General features: G+C 46.2%; 1 protein-coding gene across 5 annotated transcripts in view; it reads right to left on the bottom strand.

Moving 5' to 3' along the window:
- Positions 1-13763: 13763 nt before the first annotated feature.
- The window catches only part of LOC148529067 (protein mono-ADP-ribosyltransferase PARP14-like), a 237958-nt gene continuing 231753 nt past the window's right edge, over positions 13764-19968 (bottom strand). For 4 of the 5 annotated variants that reach the window (XM_088468962.1, XM_088468967.1, XM_088468963.1 and 1 more), the window contains 2 exons: positions 16495-16691; positions 13764-14350 (listed from right to left, as the gene is read on the bottom strand). In XM_088468962.1, the coding sequence (XP_088325088.1) occupies positions 16519-16691 (173 nt within the window). In that variant the 3' untranslated portion in view covers positions 13764-14350; positions 16495-16518. Of the gene's footprint in view, positions 14351-16494; positions 16692-19968 lie in introns of those variants that run through there. The other variant, XM_088468966.1, reaches the window with a different exon arrangement.

The following is a 19968-nucleotide window of genomic DNA, read 5'->3' as shown; positions in this document are numbered from 1 at the left end:
TGTGTCAGCATGTGTGTATATGTGTCAGCGTGGGTGCATCTGTGTCAGCGTGGATGTGTCTGTGTCAACATTGGTACATCTGTGTAAGCGTGGGTGGGTCTGTGTCAGCGTGGGTGCAACTGTCAGATGCACCCGCGCTGACACAGATGCTCCCGCGCTGACACAGATGCACCCACGCTGACACAGATGCACCTGCGCTGTGCCAGCGCGGGTGCATCTATGTCAGAGTGTCTGCGTATATGTCAGCGTGGGTGTGTCTGTGTCAGTGTGTGTGCGTATATCAGCGTGGGTGCGTATATGTCAGCGTGGGTGCATCTGTGTCAGCGTGTGTGCACATTGCAGCGTGGGTGCGTATATGTCAGCGTGTGTGTATATGTGTCAGCATAGGTATGCCTGTGTCAGCGTGGGTGCATATGTGTCAGCATGGGTGCATCTGTGTCAGCGTGGGTGCGTCTATGTCAGCGTGGGTGTGTCTGTGTCAGCGTGTGTGTATATGTCTCAGCGTGGTGCATCTGTGTCAGTGTGTGTGCGTCTGTGTCAGCGTGTGTGTATATGTGTCATCGTGAGTGCGTCTGTGTCAGCGTGTGTGTATGTGTCAGTGTGTGTGCATCTGTGTCAGCATCAGTGTGTCTGGTCAGCGTGGGTGTGTCTGTGTCAGCGTGGGTGCATCTGTGTCAGTGTGGGAGCATCTGTGTCAGCCTGGGTCCATCTGTGGATGTGTATATGTCAGCGTGGGTGCATCTGTGTCAGCGTGTGTGCATCTGTGTTAGCGTGGGTGTATCTGTGTCAGCGTGTGTGCATCTGTGTCAGCGTGGGTGCGTCTGGTCAGCGTGGGTGTGTCTGTGTTAGCGTGGGTGCATCTGTGCCGGTGTGGGAGCATCTGTGTCAGCGTGGGTGCATCTGTGGATGCGTATATGTCAGCGTGGGTGCATCTGTGTCAGCATGGGTGTATCTGTGTCAGTGTGTGTGCATCTTTGTCAGCGTGGGTGGATCTGTGTCAGCGTGGGTGCGTATATGTCAGCGTGGGTGCATCTGTGTCAGCGTGTGTGCATCTGTGTCAGCGTGGGTGTATCTGTGTCAGCGTGGGTGCGTATATGTCAGCGTTGGTGCATCTGTGTCAGCGTGTGTGCACATTGCAGCGTGTGTGTATATGTGTCAGCGTGGGTATGCCTGTGTCAGCGTGGATGCATATGTGTCAGCTTGCGTGCGTCTGTGTCAGCGTGGGTGTATATGTTTCAGCGTGGGTGCGTCTGTGTCAGCGTGTGTGTATATGTGTCAGCGTGGGTATGTCTGTGTCAGTGTGTGTGCATCTGTGTCAGCGTGGGTGCGTCTGGTCAGTGTGGGTGCATCTGTGGATGCGTATATGTCAGCGTGGGTGCATCTCATACTTGCCTACCCTCCCGATTTGGTAATTTTGGTCCCGCCCCCTGCTTCACAATGCCTATTTTATCGGCATTGCATAGCGGGGGCGGGGCCAAACTGATGTGATCGTGTGACCCCACCCCCACCACGCCTACAAGTGATGTCACCCACCCGACAACACCCCCTTGTCCCGGCCACGCCCCCCCCCTGTCCTGCCGATCTGGCTGCTCCCTCCCGGAAGGAGCAGCCAGATAGTCGGCAGGTATGTGCATCTGTGTCAGCGTGGGTGTATCTGTGTCAGCGTGGGTGCATCTGTGGGTGCGTATATGTCAGCGTGGGTGCATCTGTGTCAGCGTGTGTGCACATTGCAGCGTGGGTGCGTATATGTCAGCGTGTGTGTATATGTGTCAGCGTGGGTATGCCTGTGTCAGCGTGGGTGCATATGTGTCAGCATGGGTGCATCTGTGTCAGTGTGGGTGCATCTATGTCAGTGTGGGTGTGTCTGTGTCAGTGTGTGTGTATATGTTTCAGCGTGGTGCATCTGTGCCAGCATGTGTGCGTCTGTGTCAGCGTGTGTATGTGTCAGCGTTGGTGCGTCTGTGTCAACGTGTGTGTACATGTGTCAGCATGGGTGTGTCTGTGTCTGTGTGTGTGCATCTGTGTCAGCATGGGTGCGTCTGGTCAGCGTGGGTGTGTCTGTGTCAGCGTGGGTGCATCTGTGTCAGTGTTGGAGCATCTGTGTCAGCATGGGTGCATCTGTGGATGCGTATATGTCAGCGTGGGTGCATCTGTGTCAGCGTGTGTGCATCTGTGTCAGCGTGGGTGTATCTGTGTCAGCGTGGGTGCATCTGTGGGTGCGTATATGTCAGCGTGGGTGCATCTGTGTGAGCATGGGTGCATCTGTGGGTGCGTATATATGTCAGCATGGGTGCATCTGTGTCAGCGTGTGTGCGTATATGTCAGCGTGTGTGCTTATATCAGCGTGTGTGTGTGTGTCAGCGTGGGTGCATCTGTGTCAGTGTGTGTGTCTGGTCAGTGTGGGTGTGCCTGTGTCAGCGTGGGTGCATCTGTGTCAGTGTGGGAGCATCTGTGTCAGCGTGAGTGCATCTGTGGGTGCGTATATGTCAGCATGGGTGCATCTGTGTCAGCGTGGGTGTATCTGTGTCAGCGTGGGTGCATCTGTGGGTGCGTATATGTCAGCGTGGGTGCATCTGTGTCAGCGTGGGTGCATATATTTCAGCGTGTGTGCTTATATCAGCGTGGGTGCGTATATGTCAGCATGGGTGCATCTGTGTCAGCGTGAGTGCGTCTGTGTCAGCGTGGGTGCATCTGTGTCAGTGTGGGTGTATCTGTGTCAGCGTGGGTGCATCTGTGGGTGCATCTGTGTCAGCGTGTGTGCATATATGTCAGCGTGTGTGCGTATATCAGCGTGGGTGCAGATATGTCAGTGTGGGTGCATCTGTGTCAGCATAGGTGCGTATATGTCAGCGTGTGTGCGTATATGTCAGCGTGTGTGCGTATGTGTCAGCGTGTGTGTATATGTCATGTCAGCGTATGTGCATCTGTGTCAGTGTGTGTGCGTATATGTCAGCGTGTGTGCGTATATGTCAGCGTGGGTGTATCTGTGTCAGTGAATGTGTATGTGTGCATGTCTGTGTCCATCAAATACACAGGGTAGTGTATAGATCCCCTTCAGTATTTGTACCTGGGAGTGATGTGCAGTGACGGTGGAAGTACAGTACCATGCCTATACACAGGGCCGCCATCAGGGGGGGACCGCCGGGCCTCGAGTCCCGGGCCCAGAGGGAGGGTAAAGGGAGGGGAACCCCGGGTAGCAGCGCCGCTGCAGCAGCAGCAGCAAATGATGCAGGGAGAAAGATCGAAGCAGGGTGGCCGCAAGCCAACTTGAGGTCGCGGAACGGCAGCCAATCAGGAGTGGCCGTAGCGGCTGCTCCTGATTGGCTGCCGGCCCGCGAGCTTGTTTTGGAGTCAGTGCACATGACGTAACGGCGCGCCAATGTAGGGTGAGCCGCAGATGAAGAGGAGCGCGTCTGCAGTGCTGGTGGACTGTGGAGGAAGTAGCCGTTGCCGGATCCATAAGGTAAGTGGGGGAATGTCTGGGCAGCAGGGGGAGAGTGAGGTGATAAAAATGCAGGGCCTGCCGCACACACATGTAACTATCTGGGGGGCGGAGGGGGGGGGGAGATGTCTGCTGCTCACAGACATCACTACCAGGGGGGAAGGAGGGGGTGATATGATAAAAATGCAGGGCCTGCCGCACTCACTAAATTCACTAATGGGGGGGGGTGAGGTAATAAAAATAAAAATGCAGGGCCTTCCACACGCAGAATATATTCACTAACGAGGGGGGGGGGGTTGAGGTGATGAAAATGCAGGGCCTGTGCACAGACTACATTCAATAAGGGGGGGGGGGGGAGAGGTAAAACAAAAAAAGGAGGGGCGCACAGACTGCATTCAATAACGGAGGGGGGGGGGCCCTGCCTATTCTTTCAGTCCCGGGCCCCACAATTTCTGATGGCAGCCCTGCCTATACAGTCCACAAAAAGAAGAAATTTGTTTGCTCTCCACAGGTTTTTATTTCCCCTCTGTGGCCACGTGGATATTAGGGAATGACGTTGGACGGTAGGGTACAGGTACCAAGAGATGACGTGGGGGGAAGATGATGGCGTGACTGAGTAACGATGCAGGAGGGGGAAGCGATGGTGTGCTAACAGACGGCTCAGGTTACACAAGGGGCACACATCTGGGTGAACCGCTGTTGTATGATGATGACCTTATTAATATTCCTACACAAACAGGCATCTTCCGGACGATGTGACCTACATGAATAGTGAATACCGCCGTCTTCCAGGGAAGATACATTTCCACATTGTGAGAAACCACCATATAGGTAAGGTGCATATGGAAAGGAATGTTCACAGAGTGACGAGAAATGGGTGACTACGCCCCTTCTGATATTTGACCGTGCCCATTTTTTTGCGTGTGCCTTTGGCACGCAAATATTTTTGCCTAGTCTATGTGTGTGTGTTTTTGTGGGGGGGGGCACCATTCTTCTTCTTGTCCTGGGCTCCAAAGACCTTAGTTACGCCACTGCTATGGAGGTATTACTACTGTATTTGGGCACTACTATGGGAGCACTAATATATGAGCATTACTATGGGGGTATTACTACTACTGTATATATGGGCACTACTACAGGGGTATTACTATGTATGATATATGTATATATATATATACATATATATATATATGTATTGTGATAGGATCACTGGTAAAGTGGTCTGTGGCAGGTACATTTGTCCCAGATTCCTGTCTTTTGTGTTTTAAACCCCCAGGAGAAAGTCTGCAGTGTAGCAGGCTTGAGTTTCGGCTTTTTGAAAAGCCGGTTTGGGACCTGGGAGTTGTGGGTGAGAGGAGAGGGAGGGCTCCACCCACGGCCACTCCAGGTTTTGGTTCTCGCAGCCTGGTAACAGGCTTGTTAGTTTTCCACCTGAGAGTGGCCAATATAAGCCTAGTGTGTTTAGGGCTGAGTGTCTCACCTGGGAGAGCAGGCAGGGAGTTTGCTCAGAGACACTTGAAAAACCTATTTGTGAGTACTGTGCTGTGCTTTGTTGCTGGCGAGGGCATTAGGCCCTGCCAGGTACTGGTAGTGAGGGAACTACCTGTGAAGTTAGTGCCCCGACAGGGCTAGGATTTATATTTATGTTTTCTTTATATTTCTGTCATTGTACAATAAAGACTGGCGCCGACCAGCTTGTACTTGCATCCAGACTGGTGTGCTGCTTCCCTGCAGCTGTGTGTGTGTGTAAGGAAGGAGTCCTCTACCCAGGAGAGGGACCCCCTAACCTAACTGTGTCACAATATGGTGGAGAATGCGGGCACCCACACACACTGAAGTTGCAGCAAAAGGAAAACTTTCCGTTTAAAAATTAAAGGGACAGACACCCAATTTGTGAGTGTGGAAATAACACTGTGTCCTTGGAGTCCCATAGAGGAGGCGTCAGCCAATGCTCAGAGAGGCAAGGTTCAGCTTCCAACCTACACCCCAGGACAAAATGGAGGACATTATTAAGGCCTTGCTTCAAGCTACAGCAGCTCAGCAGGAGACTAACAGACTTCAACAGGTCGCCATTGAGGAAACCCGCCAGGCCTTAGCGGAAAACAGCCAGGCCATAAGAGAGGTGGTACAGCACCTGGTCGCTCGGCCCAGAGATGTTAATACTGGTCCTCCCACCGCCACTCACTCCGTACGAGCCAGTTACTTCCTCCAAAAGATGACTTCGGGCGATGATGTGGAGGCCTATCTCGCCGCATTTGAAAGAACAGCCGAGAGGGAGAGTTGGCCCAAGGAGCAGTGGGCAAGTCTGGTGGCACCTTTTTTGTCTGGGGAGCCACAAAAAGCATATTTCGACTTATGTCTGGCTGATGCCAAGGACTATAAAAAACTAAAACAGGAGATCCTATCTCGCTTGGGAGTCACCACCTTTGTTCGTGCCCAACGGGTCCACCGCTGGGAGTTCCATAAGGACAAGCCTCCACGTTCACAGATGCATGACCTCGTCCATCTGTCCTCAAAATGGCTACAGCCCGAGACGCTGACGGGACCACAGATCGTGGAAAGGGTTGTGATGGACCGGTACCTGTGATCATTACCGGTGACTCTGCGCAAGTGGGTGAGCCATGCAGACCCTAAATCCGTGGACCAGTTGGTCGAGCTGGTGGAGAGGTACGTGGCGGCTGAGGAGCTGATGAGTATGCCCCACCGAGCCCCGATGGCGCACCGGCGAACTCCCACAGACACTGGTAAGACTGTTCCAGGGGAGAAGGGTGCTGGGCGGTGGAATGTACCTAAGACTGAGGGTGTAGAACCTGGAGACAGGCCTGCCAGGCCGGGAAGGTTCTTGCCCCGTAAACGACTAGACATTAATATGACTCAGTGTTTCCGATGTGGTGGCTTCGGCCATATTGCCGCTAATTGTGCACTTACAACTGAACCTATGCAATGTGATACTGCTCATGTCTACCGCAGGGGGTCTTTCTTTGCACAGATAGCCTGTACGGCTGACCGGCAGGCTGTGACTGATAAGCACATGTGTGTACTCACTGTAGATGGCAACCGAGTAGAGGCACTGTTAGACTCTGGTAGCTTGGTGACACTTATAAAAGCTGAGCTGGTGAACCCCTTGCGGCGTGAGGGGAAAACTGTTGGTGTGACCTGCATACATGGGGATACTCGATATTATGTTACTGCCGAGGTGAACATCGAGACACCATGTGGTTCTGCTATAGTTTCTGTAGGTTTGGTACATGGTCTGATGTACGATGCAATATTGGGGAGAGACTTTGCTCACTTCTGGAAGTTGTGGGAAAGCCGTTTTGTTCCAGAGGTGAAGAACCCCGATCCATTTGAGAAGGTTGTCGATGTAGTGGAGGAGGGATTTCTTCTGAGTCAGAGTTATTCCCTTTTTCTACTATGATTGGCGAACTAGAGAATGCGGAGCGTGACGGTGGCCCGCCAACTGATGTGCCTCCCATTGAGGTGGGAAGTGTTGTTGGGCCAGATGATCGTCTGCCTGATTTAGAGGTCAGAAGAGAGGTCTTTGCCGTGGAGAAGTTGAATGACCCTACTTTGGTAAAAGCCATGGAGAATGTAAAAGTAGTTGATGGTAAACCCGTAGACCCTGATAGTCCTTTGTCCTATCCCCACATGGCAATGTGGCAGGATTTGTTATATCAGGTGACTAAGAAGGGGGAAGATGTTGTGGAACAACTAATAGTTCCCAAAGCCTACAGAAGAACAGGGTTGGATCTGGCCCATGGTCATATAACGGTAGGCCATCTAGGGGTAGAGAAAACCACTGAGCGAATAATGCAGAGGTTTTTCTGGCCCAGGCTTCATAAAGAAGTATCTGACTTTTGCGCATCCTGCCCTGAGTGTCAGTATCATGCTCCCAGGCCACATTTTAAGGGTCCACTAGTTCCATTGCCTATCATAGAGGTGTCGTTTGAAAGAATAGCGATGGATTTGGTTGGACCCTTAATGAAGTCTGCCAGGGGACACCAGTATATTCTGGTCATAATGGATTAGGCTCTCAGGTACTACTTGGTCGGAAGAAAGTGCAAATTGATCACTGACCATGCCCCTCTGAAGTGGATGTCTGAAAATAAGGACAGTAATGCGAGAATTACAAGATGGTTCTTGGCGTTACAAACTTTTAAATTTTCAGTGGAACACAGGCTAGGAAGCCAGCTGGCCAATGCTGACGCATTGTCACGCGTTCATTGTTTGGGGGCTTCAGTTGTTCCGCCCCACAGGTCGAAACAAAGGGGGGGGATATGTGATAGGATCACTGGTAAAGTGGTCTGTGGCAGGTACATTTGTCCCAGATTCCTGTCTTTTGTGTTTTAAACCCCCAGGAGAAAGTCTGCAGTGTAGCAGGCTTGAGTTTCGGCTTTTTGAAAAGCCGGTTTGGGACCTGGGGGTTGTGGGTGAGAGGAGAGGGAGGGCTCCACCCACGGCCACTCCAGGTTTTGGTTCTCGCAGCCTGGTAACAGGCTTGTTAGTTTTCCAACTGAGAGTGGCCAATATAAGCCTAGTGTGTTTAGGGCTGAGTGTCTCACCTGGGAGAGCAGGCAGGGAGTTTGCTCAGAAACACTTGAAAAACCTATTTGTGAGTACTGTGCTGTGCTTTGTTGCTGGCGAGGGCATTAGGCCCTGCCAGGTTCTGGTAGTGAGGGAACTACCTGTAAAGTTAGTGCCCCGACAGGGCTAGGATTTATATTTATGTTTTCTTTATATTTCTGTCATTGTACAATAAAGACTGGCGCCGACCAGCCTGTACTTGCATCCAGACTGGTGTGCTGCATCCCTGCTGCTGTGTGTATGTGTAAGGAAGGAGTCCTCTACCCAGGAGAGGGACCCCCTAACCTAAGTGTGTCACAGTATATATATATATATATATATGTGTGTGTGTATGTAAATATATATATGTGTGTATATATATGTATATATGTGTGTGTAGGGGTAGGGGGCACCATTCAAAATTTTGCCTAGGGCACCAAATTGGCTAGGGCCGGCTCTGTTCAGGCCAATTACAATATTCATTAGTGGAAGTTACTTTGTTGTGTAAGCTCCTGGGAGATTAACACCCCAGTAAAGTAGATATAAACTTCAGAAGTTTAAAATAAAACAGTGAGGATAGAAATGTAAATGACTTGGAGCAGTACTTTAGTGTCATAACATGATATTTGCCTAGACATACAGAAAGTGGTTGTGCATGATACAATACAGTGTGGTTGTGCATGAAACTTGCTGGCTATTTGGTGCATTTGTTCTACATACTATGCTAATAAAATAGAAGAGGGAATCTATAGAAGTGTCGTACAAAAGTCATATCATATTTAGGGGCCTATTAATCAACACTAAAATAACATTTTTAAGGACATTTTCCATAAATAACATTATTTTAGTATTCATGAAGAGACTTAGCACAGGAGATAACACTGATATCTCCTTGCTAAGTCCCCCTGCGTTAATTTCCACACTCCTCATACATTAGTATGGGGATCTGGAAATTATGGTATTCATCAAATTCCGAAAATTATGTATTTTCGGAATTTGATGGAGTTACTATTCGCCACTGTGAGGTGGCGAATAGCAGGTAACACTTACCTGTGTCAGCGTGTGCAGGTGCCCCGGCGTTTCCCTCCATTGCTCTGGTCTATCCTCTGGCTCCGTCTGCTATGCTGACATTGTGTTCTCCCAGCAGAACACAATAAAGTTTAGAAAAAAAAAACATTTTTTTTTCTAAACAGTACTGTGTGCTGTTGGGAGACCACATGACAGCATAGCAGACGGAGCCGGAGGCTGCTACACGGGCAGGTAAGTGCTGGACGGGGGGGGGGGGAGACCAAAACTTACCGCATCTATAGGCAGTGCTGCGCGTGCGCTGGTTTTACAGATGTAACAGTGCATACGCAGCACTGCTTCCAGCTGCGATAAGTTAGTGTAGATAGGGATAACTATCTATTTTCTGAAAAGCTGAAAAGCTGTCATTGCAAAAATGACAGCTTTTCGGAATAGATAGTTATGGAGATGAGGAATGATGAATTCCTCCGGTAATTAGGTAGAACTCCATGCGAGTTCTAAACCTAATTACCTCCGGAGAAAGTTAAGTTATGATGAATAGGACCCTCAGTAACATTAGAACATTTTTATATGAACACCTTACAAGCAAATTGCTGGGAATTAGCAATATTGGTTGGCAAGAAAAATGTGAGCTTATTCCCCCTCCCTTTTTTTTTTTTTTTTGAACAATTGGTATATTGACCAGATCAATGTTTGTCCACAGTAGTTAACCAGAAATTACCTTTGGCATAGTACAGCAATTGAGGAAATTGTAATTTTCTGAGTGTAATTGCTATTTAATAGTTATATGTAGATTATCCAGAGACCCAGAAACACTTACCATGTTAGAGGTAAGAACAACTTTCATATAATAAGAAGAAGGAAGAGTCAGGAGTCACATTTTGGAGTGTAACTATAATTTTCAAGCCATAGCAATCACCAGAAAAAGCTTCAGTTATAAAAACTGACACCACAGAATGACAACAGAACAATGTAAAAAACAGCTGCATATTCATTATATATTTACACAATAAACATAAGTTCTCTGAGCACTCTGTAAGACACAGGGGTCTATTTATAAAGAAGCAGTGTAAGGACTGATTAGTTAGGCACTTAACTATCATGTGATGGGTATATTTATTATATTGTTCCCATATCATATTGTCATTTGCCAATATTTGCTATTTTAGCCGTTTCTTTATTACTGGTGTGGGTTTCCGTCTCCTATACAGCCTTTGATTCTGCTTTTTCATTAATATATGAAAGTTTATTTTTCACCTCTGGAAGTGAGAGCATTGGGTTATAGGTTTTCCAAAATTACTGTAGAGGCACCATTGCTTTTTATTAATTAGAATGACTGCAGTATATCTATTTGGTGATGCAAATATTTAATGCCTTTTTTTTTAAATATACTTTTCAATTATTTTAACATTTTTATATTTTCGATAGAAGAGAAAATGTATCAAACAGATTATAGAAACCCTAATGTGGAAAAACACCAATATTTAGTGGCTCATGTACGCCAAACATAAAGTTAAATTGCGTCCGCACAAAATAGGCAACTTGTTTAATGTGAACAGCCGCAGGCTCTAGATACTTTTTAAGCCATTTTGGGCCTGATGAAGAGTTAGAAGCATTTTATGCAAACATTGCAAATAAAACATGTATAAGAAAAAATCTCAAGATGTGTCCCGCTCTGTGAGGGTAGCATATGTGCAAAAGGCATAGGAAAAAACTTCATTAGAGTTTAAATGTAGCAGCCAAAGTTTTGAGGGACATTGGCCCTGATTCAGAGCCGGACGCAAGTCGCTGCTCGTTCGCTCCGAGCGATGTTTGGCCAACTGCGCATGCGTACGGATCGTTATACGCATGCGCGAACAACTCAGTGCGGCCGAAATTCATGTGCTCGCAAAAAATAGTGAATGCCTGATAATTTGAGTGACAGAAAGAGGCGTATGTGGGTGGTAACAGGGGAAGGTGCTTGAAAACGGGGAGTGGAGATCCGATCGCAGGCGTGCTTAAAGGTCAAAACGGGCGTTTTATGGGTGTGCATATTTAAAACAGCAGCGTCATTGACCACGTCACTGGGTTATTTTAGAGCCAGAACTGCTCGCAAAATTGTGGTAGCAAACACCAGCCCCAAGAAAAGCGAGCAGTTCATACCCTGGTCGATGTACTCGATTAATCTAATAAATAGCGGACATGAAGTAGGATGCGAGCGGCCAGGGGGCGTATTTTTTCAAAAAACGAACGCAAGTTTTGTTCGCTCGTTCAGACCTAGAGGCGTGAACAGACCGCAAACAGCGAACGGTTCATTTGAATAGCCACCCCTTGTTTTAGAACGAACGACCGCAAATAGCGAGTGGCTCTGAATGAGGGCCATTGTTTCAAGAGGGCCTGCATTTACTATTCAATATTGTATTCATGCAAATGCCCATGGTACTCACCGACAGAACAAGCTTGCAACGTTAATAGACTGTATTCATAAATATGATGTCATGACATCGTGCGCAAAAGGGGCAGTGCCGGAACAGGGCGCATTAAAGCCCTATTATGGCACTGCCAAATGCTCATATTTATTCAATATCAATGGTTTCAACTGATGGTGAATAACAATGCTATTCTTTATTCAATCTTTACCGATATGTTATTATCTTGTTCTTTGTCAATAGTCTTGTGTCATATTTATCACTGATATCGTTCTACCTCATTTTATATTACTGTTTTTTATGCAATATCAAGTATATGTTTTTGGAAGTCTATATGCACGATATTCGCTGCTAATATGTTACATTTTTGTTAGTTGAGAGATTCCAACCCTTTCCATACTTTAAGGGTAAATAAATACAGTATACTGTGGTGGTTTTAGCAGCAAACTGTGTGGTTTGTACTTGTTAAGTGTATAGGGTCAGAGGTGTTTGGGCAGGGGTGTCCTGAATTGATCTCTGGTGGGTTGAAGACCCAATCATTACCTCTGTGGCCTGTACAGATTCAGGTGGAGGTACTGCCATAAGTTGAAAGAATAAAAAGGTAAGAATAGTCTTTGCTGCATAGACATCACTTCTACTCGCCAATACTCTAGAAGCATGTACAAAAGGGGTGTTACAGAAGTACTAGTTACATTCAAATACAAACAAACATCCTTCCCCTTTAAATATCAAATGAGAATTTCCTTTCCTGCTGTGGACCAAATGCAAGTATCATATTAATAAAGTGAATAGTATTCTGACCCTCATTATACGTAAGCAGTGTGTAACTATTCAGATAGCTAAACCAAGTTCATCTCTTAATTCACAAACAATGAGTTTTCTGGAACTTTGTACATTTATTAACATAGACAGGATTGATTGTCCATATAATACAACTGTGGTTCTGCAGAGTAGGTCACTGTACTTGTGATAACAAAATAAGAGAATAAACTGCAAATGCGTTTGTGCGAGCGGTAAGATTATATTAGCCTTGTGGGTTCAGAAGACTGCACAGCCTGTCAGCATGTTAAACAGTTGGCTGTATTTCCCCTTCGTGATAGGGACCTGGAAGTGAAGTGAGTGAGGGCGGAAGTGCAGTTCCTGCCCATGACAGCCAGCTAAAGAAGTACTTTGACCACACTTACACAAGTTTGTTGTCCCCTCGCCACGCTACGCTTGCCACATGTTTATATTCCCCCTCTATGCCCACTTGGATGGCAGGGAATGACACTGGACACTGGCTGATGACGTCAGGGTCCTCTCCGTGAAGGTGATTTAGACATTACCCATGTTAAACACGGATACTGCAGTGCTAAAATGGGGGATTCAACCCTTTGACCTGTCACATGGTAAAAGGTAGCCAGACATAGGCAAACTAATGCAGAGCTACACAGAGCAGAGTAGACTTAACTAGTAGAGTGTAAAACATAAGCTTGTCACATAAAATCATTGGCAACGCTAAAATATATGAAACAATATTAGAAATGCTGTGGTTATAGTACAAATAGGCAACAGCAGATGTATGTATGTATATATATATATTCTCCCACTCTGCCGGCACTAGGTCACACAATCAGCAACTTCCTCTGGTGCCCTGGTGGACATATATTAAGTCATATGTATCTGCATTTCTGTGGGTGGACGCTCCTTTAGAATTTAGTTTGTTATAGATATTAGTGATTCATACTTATGCATTTCATGTTGTTTTTAACATGCACTTAGCTGATATGTGGTGGGTTAATCATTTAGCTTGATCTGCTTATCTATTCCACAGCTGGTTTCCCGTACTGGAAGCCACCCCCCCGGGATGAGCCCTGACAGAGAACTGACATCCTGACGTTATCCCCAGCCTGATGCAGAGGCTGTGCACTGAATCAGGAAGTATTCCTGTAGGTAACACCGCGGTTGCCAGGCAACGGTGGAACGCAGCACCCGGAAGTGCGTCATGTGGAGCGTCCGGTGGATGGACCCTGCGGGTGCAGCGTGGGCTGAATGGAGAGCGGACACAGCTATTTAGCGGGGTAAGTGATGTCTATGTGTTGTTTGTCTTGTAATGCTGGAGGCTTGAGAAAGAGAGTTATACCTCGAAACGTCGCCTTGATGTCTTTTTGAATACATGTACTTTTTGCTTATATCAATCTCTAAGTGCCATCTCGTTTTTGTGGAGTTATATATTATATATATATATATACATACACATACATACATACACACACACACACACACACACACACACACAGTATATGTAGGAATTAGAGCAAAAAAAGGGGGCGCAACATTGTACATCAAACAAATAAAACAGTTTTATTGCAACCCAAATAATGAATACAAATTAGCAAGCGTACCAAGACTTGTGGTATGAACCACCGCAGGTATAACAAGTATGAAACAGCATGATCCGGCTATTCACCCAAACGTCTCCGAGTTTCTTTCTTGTAGCTGGATCATCAAAGACGGTAAGGCCAGGCCATGCCCCAGCCTCCTCTCTAAGCAGCATAAGGAGTCATAAGCACTAGACACAACTTAATCTGTATATGGTTGGAAGCTCAAGACTTTTCTGTGTGAATGCGCAGTACAAAAATGCTAACTTTATGCAAACAAATATGATTACATCCACCTGTAAATCAGGCCCTCTGTACAGAAAGGCATCTAAATATAGTCACCATCATTAAATTGAATACTGTATCTTGTCTGAGTATTATTTAAGACTAAAAATGCAAATTGAAACTGTAGGATATTTCTGATCCACAGTTGAGTCTTCAGTCATGACCCTTGAATGTGAAAGTGAAAGTAAAATCCAGAGATTGATGAATGCATTTATTGCAATCTTCAACAACAGACATCTGGGGTGGAGATCTTGAATAACTGTAAACTGGAGAGATTAACACATAGCATTTGTTAACATGAGAGATGTTGTGTTATGAAATGTGCTTTTACTAAAACAGAGTTGCTTTCTAGTACATCTCTAGTCAATAAGTAGACCCTTACCATATGTCATTTCATATCACTATGCACAATAAATGCACATAGGCTATATGAATATTCCATTCCACTGTATAATCAATTATAGTTTCTTAAATAATGGAATCATTTGTTTAGTAAATGTGTAAAAGTATTGCCTGAAAGCAATTTATCCAATGTTTTTAACCATTTATATAAAGGAACTTATCTTTATAGAAATTGAAGTCATGATTTGTCTTCTCTTTATAGGGCATTCCACATGGCTGCTCTGATAAGTTCTGTAGTATATGGTCAGCTTGGACCAAATATTCTCAGGCCACTCACAAGTCCGTATTGTCTTCTAAAGGTGGATACACACACTTAAGACAGATCGGCCAACCAGCTGTTGCGCCAAACCAGTGGTCAATTAGGTAAGCTATACACATTACACACTTAACAATGAGGCGCTTGATATGTTGGGCCAGACATCACAACTGGGCAGGCCTGCCCCAGTTCTGATGTCATTGTCAGCTTTCCCTTGCAGCCAGTGCACGGGCGGTCAGAGGGTCACCCATACACACAGCCAGATGCAAGAATATTTATCTGCATGATATATAGGCATCTGCTGTGCTGCAGGGCTAACCTGATAGTCTATGAATTACCACTTTCACAGAGACATCAGGCGTACACACCTGCCTATATGCTACCTATATATCATTCGTCATTCAATCAAACGATATATCTAGTAGTGTGTACCCAGCATTAGTGCAATAAACTTACCGGGACTCTATAAGACACGATAAAAAATATAAAATCAAAATGTAAATTTAATAAAAGATAATTAACATTGATATATTGAATAATATCACATCAACAAGAATGAATGAGGCAGCTAGCCTTTTTTTATTTTAAATAATGCACACTGCTATAAATAAGAAACACATATGTATAAAATATATACTGAAAATCCGTTTATGATAAATATCCTTCCATTCATGGATATGCAAAGAGAATTTCAATGAAATGATTTGTGGAACCACAAGTCCCAGAATAGAATGCAATCAGCACAGTCTCAGATATTTGAATGAGGGAAAGTCACTTAGATGCCAGAGACTGCGTATGATGATAGTAATCCCACGTCTGGTACCCATTCAGAAGTAAAAATCACAGTCTTGGATGGTTCAATTACGGGAAAATAACTTGAATTACCAGTAGCTCCAGCTGATATGAATGATCCTAAATTCGGCACATTGAAGGATGGCCACCCCCTGTGCAGTGCTCAGCTGCCCCTCACCACTGCAGTTTCTCCTATCCCAAAGTGAAGACTGATGATCGGTGTGTCACTATGAACAGGCTGGTAACTGGCGCCGGAAAAGTTGGGCTATAAACTGCTACTGAGATGATAAATTCCAGAGTACACTCTAACATGTTTCGCCCCCACATACATATGGCTTCTTTATTTAAAATAAGGACTAGCTATTACCCTATGAAGTCTTGTTGATGTGATATTATTCAATATATCAATGTTAATATCTTTTATTAAATTTACATTTTGATTATATATTTTCTTAGCATGTCTTATAGATCATTCCACCCTACCAAGCAGTTTATTGAGATTAGCGCAGCTTTCTATATATATTTATTTTTTAAAATTGTTTAAGTCTTAGACTAATGGCTTTATAAATGTTAAATCTACCATATCTGTCATTTCTAAAATATATTTAGATTGAAATTTACTAATGTCATTGGCAATCCTGATTTGTGCTGTATGAATCTTGCAAAGGGATAGGTTATTCCGGCCTAAGTATTGATACTGCAATGCTGCTGGTAAGAAACTAGAAGAGCCGTGAGCGTCAGCAGGGCAGAGGACTAGAGGGGGCAGCAAAGCCAGACAAGGCTGGAGGAACACATCTATGAGGTAAGTTAACGTGTGTGTTAGTGTGTGTGTACTACTTAAAAATTTGGAGAGTGCAAAACATAAGATAACAGCACTTAGTGATGTAACAAGTTTTGAAATATACATTTTTACATCATTAAGTCCTGGAGTGCTTTCCATTTACATATATTTATACTCACCATGCATAATGTAAGTGGAATTCTTCACAGGTCAGGAAAATGTTTATTTAGTTCAGAACAGAAGATATGATAATTACAGGCAGTGTGTGTAATTAGACGCACTGTAGAAATGTCACTCAGGTTACCATGTCTTGCCACAGAGGAGATGGCTTTCATTATGCGATCTGCTACAAGCTTAGGACACAATCTGCATTCTCCTGTGAAAAAGAGGATAATACAAGAATGACTTTTACTGTTTAGGAACAGAGGGGCCTATTCATCATAACTAAAATTTCTCTGGAGGTAATTAGGTTTAGAACTCGCATGGAGTTCTACCTAATTACCGGAGGAATTCATCATTCCTCCTCTCCATAACTATCTATTTCGAAAAGCTGTCATTTTTGCAATGACAGCTTTTCAGGAAATAGATAGTTTTCCCTGCCTACTCTACCTTACCGCAGCTGTAATCAGTGCCGCACATGCGCTGTTACATCCGTAAAACCAGGGCATGCGCAGCACTGCCTACAGCTGTGGTAATTCTATGATGCTGTCCCTTTCCCTCTCCAGGCTGCTGCTAGGCAACACAGGGCATATTCCTAAATCTGATTGGCTCTTACTGTCTGAGAGAACCAATCAGTGTGCAGACCTGGCCCCTGCAGCAGCAGTCACTCACAGACTCGTCTCACACAGAGGACTGGGAATACCCTGTTTATATACTACTTCATCACTGAGGATTGAGTTTGTATATATATAAAAAATAATTGCATTGCAGATACCCCCAATGATTCCCAGTGCTAGAGCAGTATATATAAACCACAGCCAGTCTGCACTGTAAGCTAAAGTCACTGAGTAGATCCCAGTGTCAGCTGTGACATAGCAACAATGGCATTGTTTCTTTAATTTTTTTCTCCTCCTTGTCCTCAGCTCGCTGCCTGCCTGGCTCAGATGTTTCTTTTTGCCTGGCTCCAAGCCCCGCCCTAATTGTTAGTTACCATCACATCGAAAGATTCAATGGTGGAAGCACTGCCATAACTTGATGGTGGGCTTCCGATGTCCATCCCTACTCCAGGCAGAACACAGTAAAGTTTTTTTTTTTTCTAAACTTTACTGTGTTGTGCCTGAGAACACAGTGTCAGCACAGCCACCGGAGCCAGAGTAGAGACCAGGGAGCGCCGGAGGGAGCAGAGGAGGACCTGCCCACGCTCAGTGGCAAACGCAGGATTTTGAAAGGGGGGTTTCCAAACTGATCGAGAGAAATATATATATATTTTATGGACAGTTCAGCATTGCACACACAATGACACAGACACACACACACACACTGCCAAAGATTACACACTGACACACACAAACTGACAAAGACTACACATCGCACACACACCCAGCGCAACACTCACCTAAAAAACACGAATGCAGAGCCAAAATACAAGCAGTTAAGTACAAACAGCAGCATTTAATAAATATTACTTACTCCCCCCCCCCCGGCAAATACATGCAGCAGTTGATCTGGCATCATGTCATAAATATTATCTTCCCCCCTCCCCTGGCATATACATACAGCAGTCATAAGATACTCTTCCTTACCTTCCCTCCCCTTACACCACACCCCCCCGTCGGCATGTCCATATAGCAGTTGTTCTAGCAAATATTATCCCCCCTGTACCCCCACCTACGTCGTGCGGCTCCGGGACTCTCTGCGCTGGCACTAGTTGATATGTCCCGGCGGCAGGCGCTTTCTCACATTGCCGGTCACAGTGCCCCTATAGGAACGGACTGTGAGGGGCTTGCGCGCTGCAGCTCCCCCTACAGCCAGCCCAGGCAGTGTTCCTTACAAAAAAAAAAGGAAGTGTTCAGCTGCTCGCCAGGCCGTCAGCGATGGAGCAACGGGCAGGGGGGGTTTCTAGGTACTCGGAAACCCCCCCTGCGTTTCGCGGGTGACGCTGACACAGGTAAGTGTAACCCCTGTAGGCCACCTCACAGTGGCGGATAGTAACTCCATCAAATTCCGAAAATATATTAATTATCGGAATTTGATAAATAGCATAATTTCCATATCCCCATACTAGTGTATGGGGAGTAGGGATGTGCGCCGGACCATTTTTGCCGGATTTGGATTTGGTTCTAATTCGTCGTCCGGCTTTGGATTTGGATTTGGATTTGCCAAACTGCGGTGACTGGCTTTGGATTTGGATTTGGATTTTTTTACAAAAATTGACAAAAAAAGCTAAAATCACATAAATTGGTCTTTTTTTTCTTCCTAGAGTATTATTACCCTCAATAACATTAATTTCCAGTCAATTTAGACCATATAACAGCTCATAATATTGTTTTCAACATTATTGGCCAAAGGTTGCAGTGAGCTGACTGGTTCCTAAGCGATAGAGCAGCGACACAACGACACAGACACCACAGTATAAAGCACATCTATGACACATTGCCACACAGCAGTGGCAGAAATGAAAAGTAGTGCACCCACCCAGTGGGGTACGGCCAGCAAAGTCACAGTACTTGTTTACATAGTGGGCTACGGCCCAAGGAGTCACAGTGCACAATCTTATTCACATTACACCGCACGTAGGGCCTGATTCACATTACACCATAAAGTAGTGTCTCTTATTTATGTTACGACACACAGTAGTGCCCCTTTTGCACAATGCCCACAGTAGTGACCCTTTTACACAATGCCCACAGTAGCGGTGTTCTTTACACAATGCCCCCAGCAGTGGTGCCCCCTATGCAGTCCCCTTAGTAGTAGGGTCTCCTATGCAGTGCCCCCAGTAGAATGCCCCCCATTAGCATGCCCCCCCAGTAGTATGCCCCCCATTAGCATGCCACCCAGTAGTATGCCCCCCTTTAGCAGGCCCCCCCAGTAGTATGCCCCCCATTAGCAGCCCCCCCAGTAGTATGGCCACCCCAGTAGTATGGCCCCCCCAGTAGAAGGCCCCCCTCAGTAGTAGGCTGCCCCAGTAGTAGCCCCCCCTGTAGTATGGCCCCCCCAGTAGTAGTAAGCCCCCCCAGTAGTATCCCCCCACAGTAGTAGTAAGCCCCCCCAGTAGTATGGCCCCCCCAGTAGCAGGCCCCTCAGTAGTATGGCCCCCCCAGTAGCAGACCCCCCCAGTAGCAAACCCCCCCCAGTAGTATAGCCCCCCCCAGTAGCAGGCCCCTCAGTAGTATGGACGCCCAGCGACCAGTAGCAGACCCCCCCCAGTAGCAGACCCCCCCCAGTAGTATAGCCCCCCCCACAGTAGCAGGCCCCTCAATAGTATGGACCCCCAGTAGCAGACCCCCCCAGTAGTATAGCCCCCCCAGTAGCAGACCCCCCCAGTAGTATAGCCCCCCCCAGTAGCGCCCCCGGATCTTTGACAAGTAAAAATAAATAAATAATAAAACTTACCTGATTCCCCGCTCCCGCGCCGTCCGCTCTGCTGTCACACGCTGCGGAGGGAGCCGGAAGACGGAGCTCATGTGTGAGCTCCAGCCGGCTCCCTCCGTACA

The sequence above is a fragment of the Taudactylus pleione genome, unplaced genomic scaffold (assembly GCF_031769625.1).
Source record: "Taudactylus pleione unplaced genomic scaffold, aTauple2 ptg000087l, whole genome shotgun sequence".
NCBI lineage: Eukaryota > Metazoa > Chordata > Amphibia > Anura > Myobatrachidae > Taudactylus > Taudactylus pleione.
This window is presented reverse-complemented; position numbering and strand designations above follow the sequence as displayed.